At 40.5% G+C, this 14,391-nt stretch overlaps 1 protein-coding gene across 5 annotated transcripts in view; it reads left to right on the top strand.

The window, feature by feature from the left end:
- The window catches only part of cacna2d4a (calcium channel, voltage-dependent, alpha 2/delta subunit 4a), an 84,873-nt gene that overhangs the window by 57,109 nt on the left and 13,373 nt on the right, over nucleotides 1–14,391 (top strand). For all 5 annotated transcript variants that reach the window (XM_079335646.1, XM_079335649.1, XM_079335647.1 and 2 more), the window contains one exon: nucleotides 13,511–13,572. In XM_079335646.1, coding sequence (XP_079191772.1) covers nucleotides 13,511–13,572 — 62 coding nt within the window. The remainder of the gene's footprint in view (nucleotides 1–13,510; nucleotides 13,573–14,391) is intronic.

The following is a 14,391-nucleotide window of genomic DNA, read 5'->3' as shown; positions in this document are numbered from 1 at the left end:
CCCCCAGCTGCAGGAGTACTGGTTTATTTATTATCTAGGAGGCATGATTAAATCCCTGCACGCCCTGCTGTTCGTTGTCTCTAATATTGATGATGTATGAATTTAAACCCATTCTGTTGCATTCATTAAAAGTTGCCTGGGGAACTTTATAGATGCGCTCCCCCTTTTCTGCAGCATCCCTCCTCCTTCCTTACTTCTCCTCTTCCTCTCTTCCCTCATCTCTCTCTCTCTCTCTCTCTCTCTCTCTCTCTCTCTTTATCCTTCGTCCCCTGCCCCCTCCCTCGCTCTGTAATTTACTGTGCTATTGGGTGTGTGTCAGAGAAGATGAATTGGCTCTAGTCTATGTATTAACACCAGGTCTGGCCAGGCACGTTTAGCACTACAACCACCAGTTCCTCCACAAGGCGAGAGACTTCAAGGCACTATCCATCTTCACACACAGAGGGAGAGTGTATATGTGGTGTCTCAATGTGTTTCAATATATCAAGAGTTTCTATCATCCGTGAATCAGCTTCATATTGACCGCACATTTTTATGACCCTGTGGTCAATATGGTCAATGAGGATCGCCTCGTAAAAGATGAATCTTGTTTAATTTTTGCCTTGAAGCACATTTCTTTGTGCTTCAAGGCATTTGTTTCATAGCCCCATCGCTCTACCCTTTTGTTATTTATTTTTTAGATGAGGTGTTTTTGTTTCCCTCCTAAGTCTTTGGAGCAACAAAGGAATTCTTTTTTAAAGTGCATTGTGGTATTGCATGACTCCAAAGAGTCAGTACAGGAGGACTGGATCTAAATGAACATTTTCCAGCCCATTATGCCAAATCTTCTCACTGAAACATTCCTCACCAGGGTTATCTTTCAATCTTTGATCGGCGTCCCTCCTGAGCCAAAGGAGATTATACACAACTGTTCAATGATAGACTGTGCTTTTGAGTCAAATTGTTGGCGTTCGCTTGATAAAAGGCTTTTTTTTGGTCAGGACAAGTTTAATTATAAAGCACATTTAAAAACAGCAGCAGCTGACCGGAGTGCTGTACAATGAAGAAACACACACACACACACACACACACACACACACACACAGAAGAGACAGAAATAATCCAAGAAACGCCTTTACAGTGCAGAACTCAAAATGAACATCAAGACACAACATCCCAAGATACTTCTTTATTTATTAAAGACTTCCTTTTGAAAAAACACTTCATGAACAAAATCAACCTTTATCTCGCATTATTTTTACCAAAAACAAAAATAATAATAATACACTCATACATATAATACAAGATGACACACACAAATATTTTCCTTTTTCATGAGTCTGCAGATTAATTTTGATGGATGTATTGAGGTTTCGGTCGATAATGTGTCAATGACCTCACAGTGACGTCTTCAGATTGTGTCTTCTGTTTGCCAATTGACTTTTCAGTTGTAAAAATTACAAAACAAACAGAAAATCTGCACATGTTGGACATGTTTGTTTAGAAAGTCACAGGTACTGAATCAGTCACTACATTATTGGGGGATTGGGTTTTTTTGCAATTAATTTAGCGGTGTATGATAAGCAGCTACACATGAATCATCTGTAGCCTACAAAAAAAGTTGTTAACTGCTTCTTAAAATCAAAGTGTGTGCAGACAGTCTTGTCTGTTGTATTTTCTCTTTCACACTTTTTCTGTCACTGCAGGATATATAAGTGGTAAAGTCCCCGCATTACAAAGGGTTTTAGGTGCACACGCTCACTCGTAGCACACAAACCCACACACAAAGTTTATCCCCTTGGAGAGTCTCATTAATTTGGCCAAGTTGATTTTTTTTCTGAAAGGCCTCGAACTCATCACAGCCGAACAGATGGTAGAGAGGGATTTCCTAGAGGAGAGGGACAGAGAGGGGGAGAGAGAGAGAGGCATGAGTGAGGGAAAGGAAAACAACAAGAACGTGGAAGTATAGAGGAAAGACAGAGAACAGCAAATATTCAGGGATTAAAATAAAACATTTAAGGAGAGATGAGACGCAGAAAGAGAGCGCGAGCTGAAGAATAAATGGGGGAGAGGTGAGAGAGCACCATCTGTCATTTTAAAGAGAGAGAGGGAAGTCAAACAGGAAATAAATAAATGCTCTTAATTTTTACACCTTAAACATGAAGTTGACTTTCTTATTGGGACTGAGATGAGAGGATCAATAGAACATCATGGCACACAGAGACCGGTGTCAGGTAACACAGGCGTAAGAGGAAAAAATGTACACCTAACTAACCAACCAAATTTACCTGACTCAGCAGTTAAAACTTCAGTGTGTGTGTGTGTGTGTGCATGTAAAATATGCATAAAGTTCACATTTGAACTGACGTAAACCAGCATGACGCTGAAGATACTTGGTTTTACAGAGAATACCTAAATATGTGGACTGTCCCTTTAATATTCAGACACTTGTGTCAACTGGACCAGCAAGGTAAAGAACAAGGGTTGATCAAGCACACAAAAGCACACACCCAGTGCTGTGCTGATCTCCTTTCACATTATAAAAGATTGAGTAGGTAATTGAATTTCACGCCAAATTAGTTCCTCAAATTGTTCAGCTTTAATTCCTTTTTGATGTGTGACGAAATAGGCCTCTTTCTTTTCTTTTCTTTTTTTTTTTTTTTTTTTACAAGCACAAAGTGCCATGTAAACATCCCGAACAGAAGATAGAGCAGTGCTTTTTGCATTCACTCTTTCCTTTTTCTACACACACAGGAACATGTTTCTCCCTGTCTCTCCACAATGAATGATTTAGTGAGCGTGCCTCCGACGGGCCTGCTCGACGGTGCCGTGGAACTAGGTTAACTTAAGGTAGGCTCGGCTGCCTTAGAAGGTCCACACACTCTTATACCCAATGTCAACAACATTTATATTCATTTTTAAGGCGCAGGGTAACCATTGAACACTCTGTCACTTCTGTTCTGTCACCTTTAGAAAAGCTGAATAGGGGTGATACTGTAGAGACTGCTGTCTCTTTTTGAGCTTTTTGTGCCACTTGGTTACCCTATAATAGATTCAATTTATGTGTAAATGCAACACAAAGTTTTTTATGTTGTAGTTTGATGTATGGAGCTTAACATAATGCTTTCTTGTCTGATTATTAAGCACTTATTTTGTAGCCTGATCATGCTTGTGTATCTCTTGGTAGCATAAGCCAATGCTTTTTGGTCTGAGCCAACACGTGCAACAGTTTCAATTATTTTGATTGAAAAATAATCACGCGGCTCTGTCTGCATCCCTGACGTTCAAAAAGTTGCGCATGAGAAAGTGAGAGACACTTCTACAGAGAGAGAGAGAGAGAGAGAGAGGGGGAGAGAGAGAGATTATGTCGGGAGAGAGGAGGAGGATGAGATGAGGGAGGGAAGTTGAGTCATCATCCTCTTCGTCCAATCACAGCCGTCTGCCTGTTGCTTTGGTAACGTGATGTCAGTGCAGCCTAGGGTGACTCCTCTGAGGTTAGTGAGCTCGAGCACAAAGGTGTGTGTCTTTCTGGAAGTTGTCACAAACATAACATGCAACTTGCTTCTGATCAGGTCAGAGATGATGTTTAAAGACTGCGGTAAAAACTGTGGAAAGAGAAACAAACAGATGTCCTAACTTTGTGTGTTTTTATCCATTCAGTCTCCTTGTATTTTTCACTTATGTGTACTTCACTGAGTGTGTGTGTGTGTGTGTGTGTGTCTGTCTGTCTGTCTGTCTGTCTGTCTGTCTGTCTGTCTGTCTGTCTGTCTGTCTGTCTGTCTGTCTGTCTGTCTGTCTGTCTGTCTGTCTGTCTGTCTGTCTGTCTGTCTGTCTGTCTGTCTGTCTGTCTGTCTGTCTGTCTGTCTGTCTGTCTGTCTGTCTGTCTGTCTGTCTGTCTGTCTGTCTGTCTGTCTGTCTGTGTATGTATCAAGGACTTCTAGTCAAACTGATTATTATAATCAACTTTTTTTCTCTCTCTCTGAGGAGTCGACCAGAATTCACCGTAACTCCTTTTACTGGCTGCATCAGAGTTTGTTGCCTGGCAACATCGCTTTATTGAAGACTGGCCCTGCTCAGGCTTTGTTGAACATAACATTGACTGCTGCTTTTTGGAAACACAAACAGTCATTTTGGTATTTTGAGTTTAAAGGTGACTCAGTCAGCTCTGTGTTTGTGCAGTGAGTTTCATTTTCAGGGTCTTGTAAACGTGCGTTAGATGGGAGATATTGTTCAATTACAGAGTTCTCTCATTCAGAGTGACTTAGGCTATACAAATGTAGAAATCTGTTCAGAGTGAAGAGAGAACAGCTTTTCAGCATGACGACAAACACTTTTGTTATTGTTGAATAGATAGACTTAATAAAGTGCATCGAGATGCAACACTTCTTTAATTACAATACAAAGTATTTTGTCTCATGGTGACCTATACTCTACTGTTCATTAATGCAGTGCTTGAACTTGTGTCTAACTTCTTATCCTGAAGGTTTAAAGTCAGCCTTTTCTCTCATGTAAAAGGAAAGGTAGTCCCCTCTATTAGATAGGATTCTGTTTAGCTGAGATTAGCACCACCGTGCCAGAAAACATCGACGCTTTCCTGAGTCAAGTTAAAGGGGGTACATTAACTCCGTTGTCACATGAAAATGATCCCACGATCTCGAGGCGACAGCATAAATAAAGTCACTTCAAACACTACCGTTCCTTGAATCCAGTTTTGCTGTAACCCAAAATAATAACAACACTATGACAAAAAGCAAGCCTTTCTCTGATAGCTAGCATACCACACCATTTCTAATCAAGGTTTCAATCAAAAGGCTGGAGTGTAGTTTCGAAGTGGAAGAATAATTGCTTGCTTTGCTTCCAGTCCGCTCCACTGAGATCAGTGTTTTATTTGCCACACTGAATACGTTTTCCCTTCTGGTCCCATGCAGCTAATTAAAGAGTTGAAAGAGTAAAGGGTTCATTTACCAATTATACTCAGAACACAAGGGAGTTCAACTTGAAAGGACTTTTTTTTTTTAATTTGACAAATAATATAAACACTATTTGGTATCCTGAATGTCCCAAATCAGCGTCACAGACTGAAAAAGAACAGACGGTAACATTTCAGCTTTTTTTTTTTTCCTTTTTGCGCTTAACATTCATTAACAGCACTATACAGTAAAAGAAAAACATACTTATTGCTTCTTTAAATCCACTGACAAGCCGACAAGTTTTTCCTGACACACACCTGTTCAGGCTGATTCTGTCTTTTTCTTTAAGTGCAAATGGACAACACCTAATTCCTAACAATAATGAAGATAAGGAAAGAAGTGTGGTAGAAGTGAGGAGAAAAGGAAATACAACAAAAGCCTCTCGCTTTATTCCATTTCACTGTTGAATGTCGATAAAAACTGTAATTACGTGTTTGTGAGGGAGACAGAGTGATTGTGAACACTCGTGACATTTCTAAGATAGAAAGCTGTAATCTCTGTGCATGTTTGTGTTGGCAGGATTTCATCGTTGTCAGTGTTGGTATATGTGTGTGTGTGTGTGTGTGTGTTTGTGGATACAGAAGTGAGAAAAGACAGAGGGAATAAAGAAAAAGACATGATACGGCTTTGACATTCGTGCAGATAAACAGTAATCTTGTCTTCCGCACTCAGTGGGAATTCAAAAAGCAAACACTTGTTGTCATGTGTAGCACAAAATACTCATTTGGAGAATTTGAAAAAGATGCTTAAAAGAGGAGAGCTTTACAATGCTTCCACAAGAAAATGTTTGCCGATTTGAAGATGCTTCTTTTTGGGCTACGCTCGCATCGTCAGTTAAAGAAAACGGGGCTTTGTTGGTCCAGAATGAAACGTAAAGATGATGTGAGTTTCAAGGACGAGGTTTGAATGTTTGATCTGGGAAAAACTCACCATACAATAGGTCCCCAGTTACATAATCCCCACCTCTCCTACTCAGAGTATTTGTCAGAGGTCTGACTGAATCACTGTGACGCCACGATAACAACACTCCTGTGTTCATGGAAATGTTGGCCTTACTCTCTATTGAGTTGCTGCTATGAGATATCTGCAGCCTATTTTTCTGTTGACATTGACCCTGTAACTGTCGTCGCTAACAGTGTTTCTCTGTTTGAGTCTTTGATGAATGTTCGCAGCTCCTTCAGTCTCAAACATATCAAATTTAATTAATTTACTGACGCACTGTCACACTCACAGCAGACTCTGAAATGCTTGCTTTGTTAACATTAGTATAAATACAGAGTCAGACACACCAGCATCGATGCTAATAAGTTTGTAACGTTAGCATATCTGAACCACGTTTTTTATACAGAGAAACCAGAGGTGTTTTCGAGCATTTATGCTTTTCATAGATGGAAATGTAAAATACCTGCACCACCCTCTGTTATTTATCTTTGAACAGCAACACCTCGTAACTGTCCACCAGTTGCTCTGCACCGTTAAATCATTTTTTTTCTACCCATGAATGAGTTTATCAAAACAGACAAAGTGATGTGCTTCATTTTAAGAAATGTTCCAGGAAGATGAGTTTTAGGAAGAGAAATGTTGTTACAGCCACTAATGGTATCAGGTAAAGACGATCGTCTTGTAAGAAAATTCTTTCCTTTTTTCCCTTTCCTTTTCTAGTTTTCACATCTCAGGAATGAAAAAGTAGTTCTAAAACACTTCAGTTATGTTTTGCCAACCTCCTTCAGTATCATCGTGCTGCAGTGATGTCATGTCCCTGTAGGTGTGTCAGTACGCTGTGACGTCACTCTTGTTCATCAACAGTGATCCTTTGTGTGATCACAGGGTGAAACAGATTTATAATCCCCTCTGAGATGTTCAGTCAGTTCAGCACAAATAAAACACTCCAGCTTGATAAAGCAGAGAGATCTTTCTAAATAAGGTGTGAAATGTATATGAAGCTGTTTTCACACATTTGGAAACACAAACACTTCTCGAAACACCAACTTCTTGTTTTTCTCTCCTCACCTCCCGTTCCCTTCTTCTCGTGTTGTCTCTATACACTCAAAGAAACAAACACACATATTATATGTATAAGAGACAAGAATACTCTAATGCACATTTACACACAGACACACACACACACACACTGTATCCTGCTCGCTCTATATTTGAAAGCCACGCTCGGTTGAAATGAAAAGGCTTTGGAAGTTATAACGTTATTAAAAATCAATTCATCCTCTTTCATCTCCCATGAGCCTTTAGTCCTAGCCTTTTCCTGTCCTCCATTAACATCCCTTTTCATCCCTCCGTCATCCTCCCTTCACCTGGTCCTCCTGACTCCATTATATCAATTAATCCCTCCTTTGATTACACTGCCAATGCTCTGATGACGACCTTGTACTGTGTGTGTTTGTGTGTTTGTTACCTCGTTGCCTATACTCTTTCCACTGTTGGTCTGGTGTGTGTCGCGTGTGTGTGTGTGTGTGTGTGTGTGTGTGTGTGTCGCGTGTGTGCGTGAAAGGGAAACATTAAAGAATAAAATGACCTCCCCAATAGTGGCCCTATTTTCTGTGTTCCCAGAGACCCAGCCCTTGTGACAGTTTAATTTATTGACTGTGTGTGTGTGCGTGCGTGCGTGCGCGCGTGCGTGCGTGCGTGCGTATATATTTAACCTGGACTCCAGGGTCTTGGTCAGGTAACCAGCACCACTAGCTCCTCTCGCTGGTCATCTAACTGAAGCTGACCTCCTGTGTCACCCTCGAACAAGCTCACCCTAAATGGTAAACGATGTCACAAATGTGGTAAATGTGCACTCACTTTAAACTGCAGAGTCACCACACTTGTTTTCCACCGAGTGAAAAAACAAACATAGATATAGGTTTGCCTTCGCTCTCTCCTTCTCTTCCTCTTTCTCTCTTTCTTCACAGTCTGTCACACTCTTGATACTCTCATCGCTCCATTTAGCAAAAGGCCAGCGCGCTGTTCACCTCTCACTCTCTCTTGCTGTCGCTCTGTTCATTTATAGCACACTTTAGCTGGAACACTACGCAGCCCGTGTTTCTAAAACTTCTGTTTTACAGCTGAACGTGTTTCCTTCATTGTGCTACATTCACACAGTTGGTATGGATAGCTGTCGTATATAGCAGTAGACAGATTGAGCCCAGCTTTTAACCGGCTCCTTAAGTCTGCTGAGACTCACTCTGTCCACTGCTTTAAATCAGCATTAGTTGTGTTTATGCAAATGTTTCATGAAGTCGTTGTTTCCTTTTGACTCTGACTCTCTCTCTCTTAATGTTCATCTTTCAGTTAAGTGTGTTTTTTTCTTTGTCTCCTTTCTATTTTCACGTCTGTCGCCCTGTACTCTGTTCTCCCCTTCTTTCTAACACATTCTTTCATCCTGCTGTCCACTGTTTGCACCCCTCCATCTCACATCCCTCTATCTCTTTAGTGTAATAACCAATTAACTCCGGCTCTCGGTTGCTTGCATGTTTTATTTCTTTCCTCATTAATTCATTTCCTGTTGAAAGCGTACTCCTATTTGATTGGCAGTTCATGCTAATTGCAATTCAAATTGAGAGTGTTCAAGATACGCTCTTGCATAAGTGCATAACTCCAACCCCTGAAAACACACGCACGCGCACACACACACACACACACACACACACACACACACACACACACACTCATTTTCAATAGCATGCTTGGTCATGCATGTTGTGGTGTATATGGCTCACCCGCAAAGCCACCAGGATTGCAGGTGACCCCACCCACCCGTCCTACAGCCTCTTCAGCCTGCTGCCGTCTGGGAAGAGACTGCGGAGTCTCCGTGCTCGAACCAGCAGGCTCAAGAACAGTTTATTCCACCAGGCTGTCAGGAGACTCAACTCCCTCCCTGCCCTCCCCCCCTTTCGTCCACTCATCCCCTTTCCTGCCCCTGCCCCCATCCCCCCTCCGCCTCCTCCACCCTCTGCCCTCAGTTCTCTACCCTCCTTCATCCCTCTGCCCCCTCTGCCCTCCATCCCCATCACTACCCTCCCTCACCCCTCTGCCCCCTCTGCCCCCCATCCCCCCCCTTCATCCTGCCACAGTCTGCCCCTACAGGACCTGGCATCACCCCCTTCCTCCACCCCCCGCATGCTCCACTAATTCACGCACCCTAAAAACTCTGCACAGCCGTTATTGAACTGTATTGACTATGCTATTGCACTATTGCACACTACCTCACTTTAACTTTGTATTTTTAATCTGCACTCTGTTTATATTGTTAATACTGTAATTTATCTACCTCATAGTAATTTGCTATTTGCACTACTGTACACTACCTCACTTTAACTTCGTATTTTAATCTGCACTCTGTTTATATTGTTAATACTGTAATTTATCTACCTCATAGTAATTTATCCACATTCTACCTCAAAGCGAAACACTCACAAGTGCCTTGTCTGTCGATTGTCTGTTGTTCGTTATTTGTTGTCCAAATGTCTTTAGTTAAGTTATTTGTTGTCTGTTGTTCGTTATTTGTTGTCCAAATGTCTTTAGTTAAGTTATTTGTTGTACAGTATTGCTAGTTTTTTCTTTAGTGCTCTTTTATGCACTGCAGGTTTGCACTGGGGGGGGGGGGAATGCAATTTCATCTGTGCTGTATGTTTAACATGTGGCATATTTGACAAATAAAGAACCTTGAACCTTGAACCTTGATATATGCTTGTAAGCAATCCGAGTTCATTCTAAGAAATGCTGGCTAGTTTTGCAGACATATTATGTTGTAACAAAAGCCTCTATTTCAGAGCACACACACACACACACACACACACACACACACACACACACTCACACTCAGATCAGTGTGATGGTTTTAATTAGATCCGGCCTCCAACACCAAGAAGGAAAGAAGGCAGATTACCGCTGGCCTCCATAATGGCCTTTTAACACTTAATCTGCGATTATAGCAGAGGCAGGCGACTACAAGGTCACTTTGAGGAGAGATATCTGGAGGAGGAAGTTTGAATGGCTCAAAACATTCAGATCATAACATTTTCCAACATGTCACTTTTTTATAGATTCAGGTCTGAGAAGGAATCACTGTCCTCTCAAGTTTGAAAATCTGCTTCTGTGTTTTGTCATTTTTCCTGCTAGGTAGAATATTTGAACCTTTTGTGTTTTTTTTTTGTGTTTTTTTTTTTAACTGCTGTCCTGATACTCTGAGCTTTATTAACAGCTAGACAGCTCCCTCATTAGCTATAGTCAAACTTTTCTATATATGTACATGACCTCCTACAGGCTGAATGGTTACAGGATTACAAATCGGATTTCAAGAGATTGGACACAATCGATTACACACACAGACCAGAAACTGAAACACACACCCTCATGAGCCTTTTTCTTACAACATCAAAACTGATCCCCATGAGTAGATAAAGGTTTATTCTTCCCCTCGCTGATGCATTATTCATCAGCTAATCGCATTTGAAGCATAATTTAGTGAGATGTTGAACATTTCAGCCTATAGCTATGAACTGTGAAATAAGACTAACCATTAACCACAGTGTGTGTAAATTGAGCTCTCCAGTTACAAATGATGTTGACTTTTATGCTGATCCTTTTCAAATGCAGACTGCAAAGTTGTATGTTTAGATTCAAAGTGGAATATATATATATATTTGTTTTTAGTCATGCAAGGAGTTGCAAAGATAGTGGTCTCACACTGATTTAAAAGTGAACTGTCTTATTTTTGACTTATTTATTTATATATATATTTATATATTTATTTGCCTCCTCCTTGGTTCTCCTGGTGTTCATATTTCAAAAGCCGATCATATAGTCTGCTAACTTTTTAGTGGGGAAGTATATTTAACTTAAAATAATGCCACAAGCGTAACGGAATGCGTTCCGAATTTTAAAAATTAAATGCGGGCTTCACTCCTCGGTAGAACATTTCTTTTAACTATAAAGTGTGGACCCTTAATTAGAACATACTGGCCCTTTGTTGTCATCTTCAATATTAAGTCTCAGCTTCTCCTTTTGCCTCCCTTTCTATTACGTCGACTTCCGATACTGTACTTTGCTGCCTCTCTGTGAAGTGCTTAGACTGAAGTTTGAACTCACAGATAAAGCCCATATTTCTTTTTTTCTTTTCTTTTTTTTCCTGAATTTTTGTGATAACTTTTATAGATTTGTGTCATGTTATGTATGAGCTGGTGTGATTATTGTTGGGGGGTTTTCTTCTACAAAAATATGGAAAAAAAAGTGACTGGATACAAAGTAATATTTTATGAGTTTGTATATCAATTCAGCAAAACACAATGGTTTAAAGCAAACATACCATTGGTCTAAACTGAGGGTCGTATATTGGGTCATCTTCTTTCTTCAGAACCAGCAGAGAAATCTCTTGTCAACCCTTCCTGGGATTAATTGTATTGTATGGAATAAAACATGAACAGTAGAGTCTGTTCTGCTGTACAGCTCAGGTCTGAACTTAAATAATTTAATGAATTTAACTTGAGCCTCTTCGCTCTACTGCCTGCAACCAGACCTAAAAATGACCGACCCACTAATCTCCTTCATTAAAGAAAAAAAAATATATATTTTGCCACCTGACTCCATTAGAGTAATTATTCTACCTGAGGTTTTTGTGTGCGCAGGCATGTGTGTTTATATGTGTTCTGTGTATTGTGAGCGTTGTGGAGGTTTTCCCTGTTTGTCTGAACAAAGCATGCTGGGAGGAAAAAAAACGCTGAGTCTTTGATGCTAATATGAAGTGTCATATCATCCCTCGCAGTGGTGTGTATTTGTTGTATGAGTGTGGGTGTAGTGTGCACACTGAGAACTTATGCAATTATGGCCCCTTTTCTGCATTACCACGCGGACTAAAATGCTGATGGACGTTCAGCTGTAAGCTGACACGAGCAATCGCTGCTGCTGCTGCTGTGTGAGTGAGTAAGTGTGTGTGTATGCCTGTGTGTGTGTGCGTGTGTGTGTGTGTGTGTGTGTGTGTGTGTGTGTGTGTGTGTGTGTGTGTGTGTGTGTGTGTGTGTGTGTGAGAAACATGTACGAATGCTGGCTAATTCTTGGCTTAATGTTTTGTGGCCCAGAGTGCTGTGTTGTAGACAGAGGTTGGACGCACACGTCTAAGAATAGTCACACACACATCAGTTCTGAGCCTCAGCGGGCCGGTTGTTCAGGGATTTCAGTGAAGTTCTGAAGGCAGAGCTGATCTGTACAGCACTCCACCAGCCTGAGTGTTAACAGAGAGTTATAGTCGTTCAGTCTCAGTTCAGGTATTCAGCTCATTAATATCCTTTCTCTCCCTGGTTTATGTTCTGGTACTGCTGCTACGATCATTACTTTTAAAGACATCACCAGTTAAACTGAAAGAATCATTACAGCTATTGCAACCAAAGTTAGTTCAGGCTGTATTATTATTTCTCTAATATCTACATGTGATTGATGACACTCACAATGTGGCTTTAAACTCTTCACACCAGGGAGACGTTAATGTAGCATTATGTGCATATTCTCCATGTTTTCAGGTTTTTTTCTACTTCTTGAGAACAAGTTAAGAACTGCCATGAAGGAGTTTCTTCATATGGGGGCGCCGGTGACCTGGCAGTTGGTCGGCACACCCCATGTACAGAGGCTGTAGCGGACAGGATTCAGATCCGACCTGTGTCTGCTTTCCCACATGTCTTACCCCACTCTCTCTTCTGAAACGAACGCCCCAGAATCAAACTTAAACGAAAGAAAAGGCACATACTGCATGTCTACTTTAAAGCAAGCATAAACTGAGTCAAAGGTCAATGGACTAATTCTTAAGAATTCATACAACAGTAAGAGCTGCAAGCAGTGTTAAATGTGCCTTTATAACTATCAGAACATTAAAGTGTGCTGAACCCGCAGTAGGGTGACAGCTGCCGACACAAAATAGAATTGAATGTGTTTTTCCTCAATGAACAAATGAGTTACATGCAATTTCATGTGCTCACTATGCTGGGCTGGATAAAACACACAAGCGCTCATTTTGACATCCACATTTTTCCTGTTTTCCAAATATAGATCTTGAAGTGAGAACTACTTGTCATCATAAATGTGTGTTGTTGTTTTTTTATAAGCTCCTGGAGTTTTAGCTTGATTGGATAAATTAGAATCACAGTCATTGATGTGTTCAGACATTATGTTCTGCAAAGAAAAGAGGCTGTACAATGGCAATGGAGTGTTATGAAAGACCATGCTGTGTAGCTACATGTGGTGTACAATGTGCTAGTTTATAGTTGCCATGACATTTTTTTTGTACAGCTTAATAATGTTTGCATTGGAGAAAGAGACACTTTAGGATGGAGAACTCCAGTCTCACCTTAGCTGAAGTGTTTCCCATACTATATGTAAGCTTCACTGTATAAACTGTACTTATCTGTCTGTATCATCTTCCTCTTCCTCCTTTTTATTCCACTTGTCTTTTTCCTCTCCTTCAACATATCATCTGAACTTCACTGGGTTTGTTTCTTTTAAGGTTGATGGTCAGATATTAACTGCATTTAATGCGTCATCACTTTCTCTCCTTTTGTCCTCTCTCTCTGCAGCCATCGGTGTCCAGATGACCTTGGCTTTGCTGGAGTCCAGATTCTGGGCCATCGCGGCACAGGTATGTTCAAACAGGATCTCCACTTAAATAGTTCTTTTTTTTACAAGTACTGAGACCGATTTTCATTTCGGGGATCTTCCACTCATGAATCCTCATGCTTTAATTTGAGTTTCATACCTCAATTTAAACAAAAAGCAACACTGACAAATAATAAAAAAGGAAAAACTCACTATTAAATACTACTTTAAGCTGGCCGCCAACTAAGCTGCCACCTGCTTACAACTTTCTGCTCTTTTAAGCTGTGTTGAAATAATAATAAGTTATGATGAATGTCAGGTACCACTGTGCGCTGTTTGTGAATAAAACCCAGTAATTATTGTATGATTGTTTCAGTTTGTCATGTTCGAGTTATACTCGTGTGTGTGTGTGTGTGTGTGTGTGTACTTTTAATGCCCTCTATAAAACAGATTAAATGAAGCACTGTGCTGGCACTAATGAGAAATGTAGCAAAATTGATGGCGATATTTAGGAATGCTAGTGGAATAAAAACACCATGATCATGCTGTTCTTCATTTACTGAGGAATATTGCTACCCTCTTATTGTTTGGATTTATCCTCACAGATTGTCTTCCTAATTGGACCTACAGTTTGACATTGAATTGCAGGCTTCAAACAAAAAAACAAATTCCAATGGGAGAATAAGTTTGTGTTATACATCTACAACAATATGGCCGCTTCAGGAGTCCAGGAAGTCACCGATTATTAAAGCTTTGTTTTCTCCTCCATAAGTTTGTAATTACAGCCCTTACACTTTGCTCATTTCTCAGCTTAACCTGGACTTTTCCATATCACTGCACCCATTATTGAAAAACTAATCTA

This window comes from Symphodus melops (assembly GCF_947650265.1).
Source record: "Symphodus melops genome assembly, chromosome: 22".
Lineage (NCBI taxonomy): Eukaryota > Metazoa > Chordata > Actinopteri > Labriformes > Labridae > Symphodus > Symphodus melops.
The sequence above is the reverse complement of the archived record's forward strand: the minus strand, read 5'-3'. Positions and strand labels throughout refer to the sequence as shown.